Source organism: Siniperca chuatsi, linkage group LG14 (genome assembly GCF_020085105.1).
Source record: "Siniperca chuatsi isolate FFG_IHB_CAS linkage group LG14, ASM2008510v1, whole genome shotgun sequence".
Lineage (NCBI taxonomy): Eukaryota > Metazoa > Chordata > Actinopteri > Centrarchiformes > Sinipercidae > Siniperca > Siniperca chuatsi.
This window is the reverse complement of record NC_058055.1, coordinates 19726033-19738000: the sequence shown is the minus strand read 5'-3', so window position 1 is coordinate 19738000 and position 11968 is coordinate 19726033. Positions and strand designations below refer to the sequence as shown.

The window sequence follows — 11968 nt, the reverse complement described above, 5'->3', positions numbered from 1 at the left end:
TTGTTGTGTTGCCTTTTGGAACCACTTCTACCTTCTACCCAGATTAGACATCTCTGGAGCTGAATTCATGCCAGGACATTTTGCTTCCAGCACTCCTTGGTTTACTGCTTAGCCACTTGCTGACTAAATCAATAGACAACCCATTTGTGTGCCATACCCTGAGAGTGTGGGCCCAGTTCAGGAGGACCTTTGGCTACAGACTTCTCCCTTCTTCTTTTGTGAAGAACCTGACAATAACTCTGTTAACACATTTCTCTCATTTGACCCACTATCTAAAAGGTGCATTGCCAACATTGTATAGAAAAATTTCCATGCTGACATGTCCACCTCTGGACAGGATTAAAACAGCTTGGGAACATGATTTGGGGCATACACTATCTGCTGACCAATGGGATTCCATCCTCACATCAATATACAAATCCTTGCTCTGTGCAAGACACTGCCTAGTGCAATTGAAGGTAGTTCATAGGGCCCACATGTCCACGGTTAAATTGTCTAGCATCTATCCTGATATCACCCCCACTTGCGGTAAATGCAAAAACAATGATGCTACCCTTATCCACATGTACTGGCTGTGCCCTCACTTACAAAATTGATTGAATTGAAAGATGTCTTTCATTCCCTATCTAACATCTTAAAGCAGAATCTAGACCCGGACCATCTGGTAGCTCTGTTTGGCATTACTAATGGAGACGATCCTCATCTGACATCTGCCGAGCGCCGCATGGTCACCTTTGCCTCACTCTTGACCAGACGCGCAGTCATGCTTAAATGGAAGGATGCTGCCCCACCCACACTTAGTCAGTGGCTTCGAGACATAATGTCCTGCCTTAAATTGGAGATGATAAGCTTCTCAGTCAGTGGCTCTGAGAGGAAATTCTATAAGACTTTTGACATACTTTCATAACATCCAAACAACATAGTGTGGTAGTTTAGGTGTTATCACTTCCTGGTTTATTTTGGTAGTATTCTTCTTCCCTTGTGTGTCTTGTGTTTTTACTTCCTGTCTGTGTTTTCCCTCCAGTTTTAATTGTTGGTCCTCCCTTTATTGTTTGCACCTGTGTCTCGTTGTCTTACCTCCCCTAGGGTATTTAGTCTGGGTCTTTTCTGATGACTATGACTGAAACCTTTTCTACGATGGAACACATGGCATGATATGCATTCTAACTCTGCCCTTGACACGGAAAATGATACCTGACTTCATGGCAATAGCTACATCTTTAGTTTTATATCTTTATTTCTAGACATTCTATACATTGTGCCTTATACCTATTCCAGATAATAAAGGGGATGGGGGATGGGCACATCTCACTTTATAACTGTCATTGTTTTTATTTTTATACAGTTTTACATTGGTGTATATTTTTCAATAATGTGGAATATGTCGGTCCAACCCTGGGAACTTTTGTATTCATCATCGGCCAGTCAAGACGTTCAGTAAATGTGTATGCAAATGTCTAAATGAGAAAAAAAACAGAGCAAAAAAAAAAAAAAATCACTTCAAAATGGCCACATGTATAACTCAGAATTTAATTCCACTATTTCAATTTCACATTCTGATGTCTTAGAGAAGTGAAGAGTTCTTTTATGTATTGTATTATGTATTAAAATGATACTATAGGTTCATTTTTGACGAATAACTTACTAAACTTAAAAACAAAACAAAAAATCTTATATTAAGAAATGTAAACAGTAGTAATTATACTCAATATACATATCAACATATCACCTACATCAGTAAAGTACTAGATAATCATAGTGGACTGTCCAGGAGTACCACAGGTATTGGGGTTTCTTTTCCAGCGATGCATGGACACTTTATTCTGTTAGGAAGAGAAAAGACAAACAGACAAACAAAACATTATTGGCTGTAGTCTTCTGCATAGAATATAGGACAATTAAGAAGAGAAATAGTATAAATATTTATTCGCTGCTATGAACTTCATTATCATCATCACAAGCAGCTGCATTCACTACAGTGACTAGTGTCACATTATCACATCCACTTAGAATATGTTTTGTACATGTTGTAGTGGGAGGAAACAGGACTACTGCACACCTGCAGTCTATATTCTCTTTATAAATCACAGTCCACCTGGAAATGTGTCCACGTAGATCAGTCTCATATCTCGCCCTCTACACGTCCACATTCAACCATAAATGGTCAATGCAAAGTACCTCATCAATGTTGATGCATAGAAATGAGCCTGCAGATCATTGGGTTTTAATGGTGAATCATGGCAACAACCAAGAGGAAGACCAAGAAAAGGAATTTTTATGACAGAAATCGAGGTGTTTGTTGTTGAGGTGGAACTTAGAAAGCACATATTGTTTGGTGCCCACAGCATTGGGGTCCCAAAGAAGTTGCGAACATAACACTGACATACTGTATTATGACCTTTTAAGTTGATATGGGGAACATGTAAGCAAACATTATCATTCATTTGGAGTTCTGTTTCTGGCCACCTGGCGAATGTAAGTCCAATATTAGCTCTCTTTTTAGCTCTGTTTTTGGTCTCTAACAACTCCTGAGGGAAATATCTGGCTCTTTAGCTGCTAAATTCTCCACTATGTTCACCAGCTAGTTGCTAACTCTGGTGCCGTTTGGTGCTGAGCAGGTAGTGTACAGTCTGTTTTTAAAGCTTTTCCACTGAAAACAGCTGCCTGTGAAATAAAAAAAATGAATCAATTAAATTAGCATGTATGCTGTGCAAGTTAAAAAGTAAGTTAAAAAACATATATGATGATCATTAAATGTGCCAAATTCCAGTTTATGATTTTGTTTTTAAACAAAATTGGAAAATTATCTGTTTACAGGCTTTTAAATTCTATTTTTCATACTTCATTTACCAATATGTCTTCTTATCATATTCCATCTCAAAATTAATTTGTCAGCCTTACTCTCTTTAATTTAAAGATATGTAACTAGTGGGACGCACTAAATATGAAATAAAGTCCATGTAGCTGATTTGTTTTTACTGTGCTTTGATATTTTTTAAAATACTGTGTGTATTATGGGACTTATACTGTACAAATATAATTGCAAGCTGTGTGTAAACAGTTTCATTAATAAGCTAATCAATATTCTATTGTGCCAATAAGCGCAACTCAAAGTTCTAAATGGTCTGTATACAATCAAATTAATTTGGGATGCTAAATAAATAGGAACACATTCAGCAGTGTAACAGAACATAAAATTAAGATTGCTTTAAAATATGAATTCAGTTTATCACTTCTTAGATAACCTGTAGTTATTAAATATATCAACCATCTATTATGACTTAGTATATAAAAATTTGTTTGGCACAGGAGACGCTTCATAAAAAGGTGTAATTCTTAAGCAGCCCACCTTTCTCTCTTATGCATCTGTTGAATCGTTTCAGGTAGAGGTCGTCCAAAACTCTCTGGAAGGAAGACAGCAGCAAAGGCAGACACAACAGCCAGAGTCCCCAATATAATATAAGGAAGGTACTTAAAGTAAAGACCTAAAAAAGGAGAAGGGGAAGTTTAGATGGGAGAAAAATCTGGGTCCTGTGTGCGTGTGCATGTACAGTATGAGTGAATTTAAGGGTGTGCATGGCTTCCAAACTTGGTGAAATAAGATTAAATAGACCAGACTGAACTTGGTTGGTATGTCAGTGTATCGATGCAGCTACTTAATAAATAAAAAGTAAAATTAAGGGTAATATTTATTAACTTAACCCAGTTTACTCACTCAGCTGTAACAAAAATGGTGTAATGCAGCTTCCCACTCTGGAGACTGTGGTGCATATCCCTGTGGCTGTGTTCCTGAGCACTGTTGGGTAAAGCTCTGCCGTGTAGGCAAACATCAGGGACGAACCAATGGTGATACCAAATTTACCCAGCATCTCCAGTGCAACAGACATATTTGTTAGACCTAAAGGATGAGGAAATAGTTTGTTTTTTAAAAAATTATTTGCTCCTTAGTCTGAGAACTCTCAGTCTCTTGTTAATGAGAGCATATTTTCTTCCTGCTTACTTTGAGGCACCAGTTGAATGAGGTACAGTGGCACTGCTCCAAGAAGCAAAGTACCGATGACAGACAGTCGTCGTGGAAGGTATCGCAGAGCGAGCCAGCAGGAAATGTATGCTGGAATCTCTATAGCTGCTGAGATGAAACAACTGATGTAGGGGTCAACATGGAGCTGGGATGTGTTGAAGGACAGGCTATAGTATCCAGTAGTCATAGTGAACCTGGGCGAGACAAAGACAGAGACATAGAGCAGAGATGTTAGAATAGAAATCTGCATAAAAATAGCATTTAATGACATAGTTTAACTGCGGTGGCAAATCATGACCATTGTGTAAATATATTCAAGTGAATCTAGAAAAAAGTCCATTCATTAATACAGATTTGAACAAATTTGAATCATACTTGAAGATGAATTTTAAATGTTCTCTATGCAGTACAGATCTTTATTTCCATATTGGTAGAATATTCCAGAGGTTTACTGCTCCCGCAGAAAAGGCGGATCATCCAATTTGACTGCGTCTGAATGTGACAATGCAATTACTTCTAGCAATTGACCTTGTTTTCCTGTAGGTGCTGTCCATTAAACTGGCTCAAAGAAGGAGCCATCCCATGCACAAGTGTTTTAATGTAACACACAAGTACATATATAGCTTAAAGCTTTCCATTCGGAAAAAATAATATCTCTGGTGATAGTAATTTGGGTTGTTACAGAGTGTTTGTTTATGAAGTGTGTGAACTGGCTGTAGCATTGCAACAGTTTGTGACCAGCTTGGTAGGCAATAGCTTAGGAGTGAGAGAATCGCTGCGTGCATGTGAGACAAGGTTTTTCTTGTTTCCTACAACTGCATCATATACATGTATACATTTATGTTATGAATTTTTAAACTGAGGACATGCTAAATATGTGTTATTTATAAAGAAACTATACAAAAGAGAGCCTAATACAGAATCTTTGGAGATGCCAGTAGTTTACAGATAAGAGTCAGATAAGCAGTCCTGAATTTCACTCGGGATACTAACAAATGATTTTATTCAGGAAATTTAAGGTGGAGACAGTAGAACCAACTTGCAGAGATTCATCTGTATTTGCCTGTGTTTTCTGCATTTGCAGTGTGTTCCTGTATAACACGTATATGTTGTCAAATTGGTGAAGATTTTCTCTTTGTGTAATTGTGTTTTATCCATTTGTTTTCTTAACTTCTAGTGCGATGAGCCCTCTAAGCCATTAACCGTTAATAATGCAGAACAATCTCATTGTGTTTACTCACGACACCAAGCAGAGAATGAGTGTTGTGATTCTGATGTTGCTGTTCCTCAGCAGGTCGAGGACATTGTGGTGTTCTTTAGAGTGTGTCTTTGTCTTATTAACCTGCAAGATACAAAAACTTAGCAACTAGGAATGTTTAAAAAAAACCCCAATGAAAATACCAATAAACAAGCGATTTTCAGACATAAATGTGTCCATAATATTCTGATGCTAGATGATGTCCTCTCATGATGTTTTTACATGTTTTATAAAATATTAAAAGCCAATCCACGAACTATAAGATGTCGTAAAAACATGACTGAGAATGTCTTTTTTTAAATCTATTTTGACCGATTTTTATTTTTCCTTATAATGTGCAAACTGTTTAACCTGAGGTCAAATTAAAGGGTTAATTTGGATGTGATAACAATACATTTTCATCAACAAAATACAAGAATTTGCTTTTGAAATGACTGGATTATTTCAGTGACATTAATAACCTCCAGTATGTCCTGGGTGTTTTGCTTTTGTTTAATACAAAATACCTGACAGTGACAACATCAGATAATTGTTTTGTAGTGAGTGCCAACAACAGGCATCAGCATTAACAGAATTTACAGGGAGCTTCCTGTTCAAAAATGAGTGATGCCCTTAAAAGTTCCCTCCAGGATTATGTTCATTCATTTCCCTTTTCCTTCCTAAATAACATTTCTTGTTGATAGCATGTTTTTTCACTTTTCTCTTGATATGGGCAAGAAATACATTGTAAAGGAGATGTCTTATTTTTCCTTCCCTAAAATGATTTTTGACAAAGGAATCATGTCCTTAACAGATTTCTAGTTTTTGCTGTTAACTATACATTAGGTCTTGGATTTTTTTTCACAGTATCCCAGACTCATTGTTCACTGTGTGTCTTTGAGGGGGCTGAGCTGTGTTTAGTCCTGCATGATTGAAGTCAAAGTCAACTTACACTGTAATCTTGAAAGATGACCCCTGGAGCCTGAACTTTGTTCCACTTAGCAGCCTTTCTCACTATGGCCTCGGCCTCCTCCACTCTTCCCTGAGAGAGCAGCCACCGAGGAGACTCGGGGATGAACCTGCCTCAGTATACAACAGCAGACAGACTTACTAAGGTATGAAAAGATGTAAAACAAGTACAGCCTCTGATTTGTAAACTTCACTGAAGTTGAGTTTTAGAACAACACAGAGAGCATTTCACTTGGGTATGACTTAAGTTTTTTTTCAGAAAACATAGTCTTGACCAATTATTAAGTACGTCTTTAAATCAATCTACCATTCTTAACACAGTCAAGGCTTTACTGACAGGGTAAAGATTTGTCATTATGACAAATACCCCCATGAAATGTATGGTAATTCATGGTAAGCTTTCTTGTAGTGAGTGCAACCCACCACCAGAGGGGCAAGTAGAGCAGACCAGGCACAGACAAAGCCAACAGGAGAGATTTCCAGTCTCTTAAAAAGTAAGCGAAGAGAGGCAGCATCATGTAGCCAGCGGCAAAGCCTAAACATGTGCCCATGGATGAGTAAAGGACTCGCACATTGCCAGTCAAGGTCTCAGCACCTGCACACACATATAAAGAAATACAAAGAGAGGGAAATTTGGTTATATTATTACCAAACTTAGTTATCTGCACTATCTATAGTTGTGGTGCAAAGTTATTGTGGCAGTATTTATAAATTGTTATGTTTATATGTACCCAGCACTAAAGCCGCTACAAAGTTGGACATCTGTCCCAAACCACTGATGAAGAGGAAGATGGTGAACATAGTCCATGAGGCAGAGAAGACTTGGACAAAGGTAAAAACCATCTGAACTGCGATGGTTACAAAAAGAACTGGTTTCCTTCCAAATCTATAGAGAGAAGTTGAATAAATCAAGTAAAAAAAGAGAAAAATACACAAGTATAATAAGTACATACAATATACTGAACATAAAGGACAATTGTTTTTCTTCTACACTTAAGGGGTTGGAGATCTGATCAGCAGATGCTCATGCTCTACTCAAACATATTGAATGCTCTTTAAAATTACTTGGATAAAAATGTCCACCAAATGTTATACAGTAGTCTAAGGCTAAATAAAGTATAAGGTATATCGTCAGTGATGGAAGAAGCACTCAGATTCTGAGGTCGATTCTGACCACTTAACGTAACGTACGTTATATAACGCCACATTATATAGCACTATGAACCCTCACATTGGAATAGGTCTGTTACATAATCTGGTAATTAATGAGAATAACAACACAAAAGGCAACATAATGGGGGTTCTTAACAGTGTAATGCAATGTAGAAAAGGTTTCAGTAGTAGTCATCTGGACACTGTTTTCAGAATCAAGACGTTTCGGCTCCCATCCGGAAGTCATTCTCAATTGGGAATGACTTCTTGATTCTGAAAACAGTGTCCAGATGACTATGACTGAAATTTTTTCTACGATGGAACACTCCTGGATGAATGAGGGAGTACACTGTCAGTGTAATGCAATGCTAAACATCTCTGCAAAAGAATTTTAGTAGTTCCATTTTTGACTATTATAAGGATAAGTGCTTACTAGTGTGCTTATTTTTTTTTGAAAACACTGTTTTTCCCCTGCATAAAATCAAGTGTCAATGAACTAATAGGAGGTCCAACAACACCTGAAATGAGTGGTGTAGTGTCAGTAACTACTATACAGTATATAGGGTATTTAAAAAAGAAACTTAACCCTTTTAAAAACTTTAAAAGAACTGTATATCTTCTATATACAGTATATCACATGGAGCTGGTGTTTTCACTACCTGTCTGAGAGCTGTCCTGAGAAGAAGGATCCAAAAAGAACTCCCAGGAAGAAAACTGTGGAGGTGAATGGCTGCTTCCACTGCTCACTGCACACCAGGTCAAACTGGAATATCCATACAATAACAATTACACAATGAAATACATTAACTATGGAATGATTTATTGATTTAATGCATTTGTTATGTGCTCTCTGCTGCTTATTCTATATGACACTTATTCATACGTCCTTTCTCTTCGGGGGTACTTGATCTGGTCTGATTGTTTCAATGATGAGGCTGGCATTATTTTATACTTTCTTTTTATTGTTAACAAATCCCACAAAATGACGAAAACCAACAAAACGTCTTTCAACAACAATCTTTCTGACTTGCCAACCTCTCAGCCCAGTGATTATTTTAAGTGTATGTGGGATTTGCAAGCTGCAAAATGGAGTTTGTTATTAGTTTGTTTAGTCAGTATGTCACTTAATTTGTTTACAGAGGAAATTACTTCTTCATTAGTACTGTATTTGCACCTTTAGCAGTATTTTCCATTTAGTGTCCCATTAGCACCATGCTACAAATGTGAGACTATACATTTTGTTACACAAACATCTGTGGAACCTCTTTTGTGTTGTCTTGTATGTAAATACTCCTAAAGTGAAAACAGAGACAACAGAAACACCAGAGTTGCATTTCCTCTTCAAGCCCTGGCAAATACTATTCATGTGACAGAAACACAAGCAAATATGAAGACAAAAATGCCTGACTGGCCAGGCTGGAAAAGCAGGCTGGATTAAAAAGACAAGCTGCAGCAGCTAAAACGAATTGTCAAAGCGTGTGTCTTCTTTGTTGTGCTAGAAGTAAATCCCTACACAGCACACTGGATTTTAAAGTTAATGAACATTTGCAAATAATGACTTGCCTCACAATGTGAAGGCAGTGCATGATGATATATCAGCAACACTCTAAGTGGAAGTCTATAGTGTAAAAAGTCAAATAAATAAGAACAAACTGTTAAACATAAAGCTATAACAATGCTTACATTTGCTTGTGAAGGGATTCTCTTCATAGGTAAGATAATGAGCAAGCATTGGTCATATTTGCTGACTGATTGTAGCTGTGTTCACAGTGCTGTGTGCGGTGCACTGGCATAATTATGGCATTTTGATCCTAGAAAATGAGAGACTCCCTTTACATTTCAGTAAGTACTGAACAAAGGTTTTAGACACATCCAAGTGCTGCAGAGAAAAAACCCTGACTTAAATAAACACACTGCAGAAAGGCAAATAAAATACATACACAGGCAGGAATGGGGGTGATGTGGTGTACATACAGAGACAGTACCCAAATAGACTAGGGAGATTGGGAATAAGGAAGAGGAGGGAGACTGAGAAGACAGTGCAGTGACAGTGACAACAGAATATGACAGCAAGCTCATTCTGTCTTGGACACTTGGACAGACACACACACACACTCACTTCAGAGACTATGGTGGATTGGTAGATGTCTCTGCTGTAGCTCCACCCGTCCACACAGCCCTCCTGCTCCAGGTCAGTGAGGTTGACGTCTCTGCCAGGAATGAATCCCTGAGCAGAGAGATTTCTGACCACATCCAGCCTGTATCTGCTGCACTTGCTCAGCTCCTGTTTCCCATTCACCACCTCAGTCACAATGACACAAACTTTATTAGTGTTATTAGTAATAAATAATAATAATGATAAAACTTTATTTATAGAGCACTTATCAAAACAAAGTACAAATTGCTTCACAACAAGAGAAATAAAATACCACATTGAATGATGAAATATAAAGAAATAAAATACACAAAAGCAATAAAATAAACAGCCAGTTCAGGTAAAATCAGGATATGCTTTCCGATAAAAATGTGTTTTGACAAGAGACTTAAAAGAAGACACTGACTCAGACAATTTCTTCAGGCATGTTGTTCCAGAGCCTCGGGGCAGTGATAGCAAAAACTCTGTCCCCCTTAGTTTTCATCCTGGACTCAGGAACAGACAGAAGACCCCTGCCTGAAGATCTCAAACTACATGAAGGTTCATAAGGGATTACAAGGTCTAAAATATAATCTGGAGCCAGGCCATGAAGAGCCTTAAAAGTAATCAACAAGATTAAAGATTAAAATCAATCCTAAAACAAACAGGGAGCCAATGTAAAGAGGCTAAAACAGGTGTGATGTGGTCGTACCTCTTGGTCCTGGTTAAAAGCCTAGCAGCTGAGTTTTGTACAGTCTGCAGTCATTTCAAAGTTTTTTGACATAGTAACATTTCTTTTTCAGTGAACTTTTGTGTTGTGTCATACTGTGTAAGGCAAAGTCTTTAAACTGTGATGCAACTAGGGTATATGGTGTTAAGAACTGTGTTCTTAAAGTACCTGTACCTTTCTATACCTTCACATATAACCGTGGAATGTAGCCATACCCCTTCCTCAGCCCATGTGAGGAGCTGACTTTATACAGCAGCTGCAGAAAAAAATGTCGATTTTAACAACACTGTAGGCTTTCATCCAAACTTTAATAACTTATACAAACCACGAGCGAAATATTAGCTTTCATGGCTTTAAAATTCTCACTGTATTGAGCAGGGGCCTATACTACGAAGCAAGTCCAACATACCCCGGATCTCTTTTCGTTATCTGGCTTCACTAACCCTAACAACCGCAATCAGAATAAGCGCTCACACGACGTTTCATTATTCTAAGGAAACGTATAATAACAGAAACACTGTAGTCATTTCTTTTTCGGGTTGGCTCCATATTTGTGTCTATAAACTTCATTCACAGGCAAGTTAGTGCTGTGACTAGCCTGCATCTTACGGAAGGCGCTCTGGCACTCTCACCTTTACTGGTATGATGATTTTATGCCAGTCCTCGGTTAGATTGACGTCAGGAACAATGCAGTGGTGACTTGGTACGTCAGTCAGGAAAACGAGCGTAAAAGCACCAAACCCATTGGGCATGATGCTGGCACAGAGCAGGAAGAATACAACCTGCTGGAAACGTCCCCATGGACCCAGGAAAGCGACGGTGTCAGCATAATTCTTCATAGTCAAAGGATCCTTTTCTTTCACGGACTACTGTTCTATCGACCGACTTCCTGCAACTGTGTCCTACTCAGTCATATTTCCTGAACGTTAAATCATGTTTTGTTTCCTACAACGTAAGCGGAGTAAAAAAAACAACAACAAAAAAACAAAACAAACTGTGCTGTGACATGACTCCCTGCAAGCCTACAATCCAGCCACGAGCCACCGCCCCGTGCTGTGTAGGGGTAAAAAAAAGGACACCAACTGTATTGGATATATTTCCATAATCAGAATCAAACAAACTTGAAATCAAAAGGCCATTTGATGCACCTTAGGATGAATTGTGCGCAGACAAAAAAGGTGCATTGTCCATGAAGGAGTTTGCGTTTCTCTGTGTTTTTATTTCTTCACAGGCAAACAACCTAACAGAGAACAAAGAGTTCTTGGCCATACTGCCTCTCTTGCTCTAGGTAAAAAAACAACAACTCCTCAATACCTGCCTCCCTAAATAAACATATGTTGCCGAAGTGTTAAACAAAACGAAACAAACAAACAAAAAAACTAGCAAAATATAGTCAGAACAAGGAAATATATAGAACACATCAGATCCTCAGAATAAATACAGTAATAAGTAGCTCCATCATCTCAAAAAGAAATTTTAATGTTAATGGTTAAGAAACCCTTAAACTATCAGTGCCTTTTACATTATCTTGTTGCAATTTGAATATCTTCTTAAATAAGAAGAATAGTTGTTTTTTATTGGTAGGGGAAACAAGACTAATTAACTGTACAGTTCTACCCCTGGCTATAACTGTACAGTTATGCGATTTTTTCAGGAAGTGCACACCCTGACTAACCAGGTTTGGTCCTATTGCACAGATTTGACTAAGGTGTGGTTGTAATGTAT

At 37.9% G+C, this 11968-nt stretch overlaps 1 protein-coding gene across 3 annotated transcripts; it reads right to left on the bottom strand.

Moving 5' to 3' along the window:
- Positions 1–1311: 1311 nt before the first annotated feature.
- LOC122888697 (solute carrier family 22 member 5-like) lies at positions 1312–11516 on the bottom strand. 3 transcript variants are annotated; one of them, XM_044223438.1, is made up of 13 exons: positions 10876–11516; positions 10428–10499; positions 9499–9681; positions 8039–8142; positions 6959–7113; positions 6651–6822; positions 6211–6337; positions 5263–5363; positions 4001–4215; positions 3716–3898; positions 3350–3485; positions 1734–1823; positions 1312–1457 (listed from the first exon to the last, which is right to left on the bottom strand). In XM_044223438.1, the coding sequence occupies exons 1-12, from the start codon at positions 11080–11082 to the stop codon at positions 1754–1756; spliced, it is 1725 nt and encodes a 574-aa protein (XP_044079373.1). In that variant the 5' UTR covers positions 11083–11516; the 3' UTR covers positions 1312–1457; positions 1734–1753. The 3 variants fall into 3 exon arrangements, with proteins under 3 accessions (XP_044079373.1, XP_044079372.1, XP_044079374.1); XM_044223437.1 differs by lacking the exon at positions 1312–1457 and having other exon boundaries at positions 1517–1823; positions 10876–11515; XM_044223439.1 differs by lacking the exons at positions 1312–1457; positions 10428–10499 and having other exon boundaries at positions 1517–1823; positions 10876–11509.
- Positions 11517–11968: the final 452 nt, after the last annotated feature.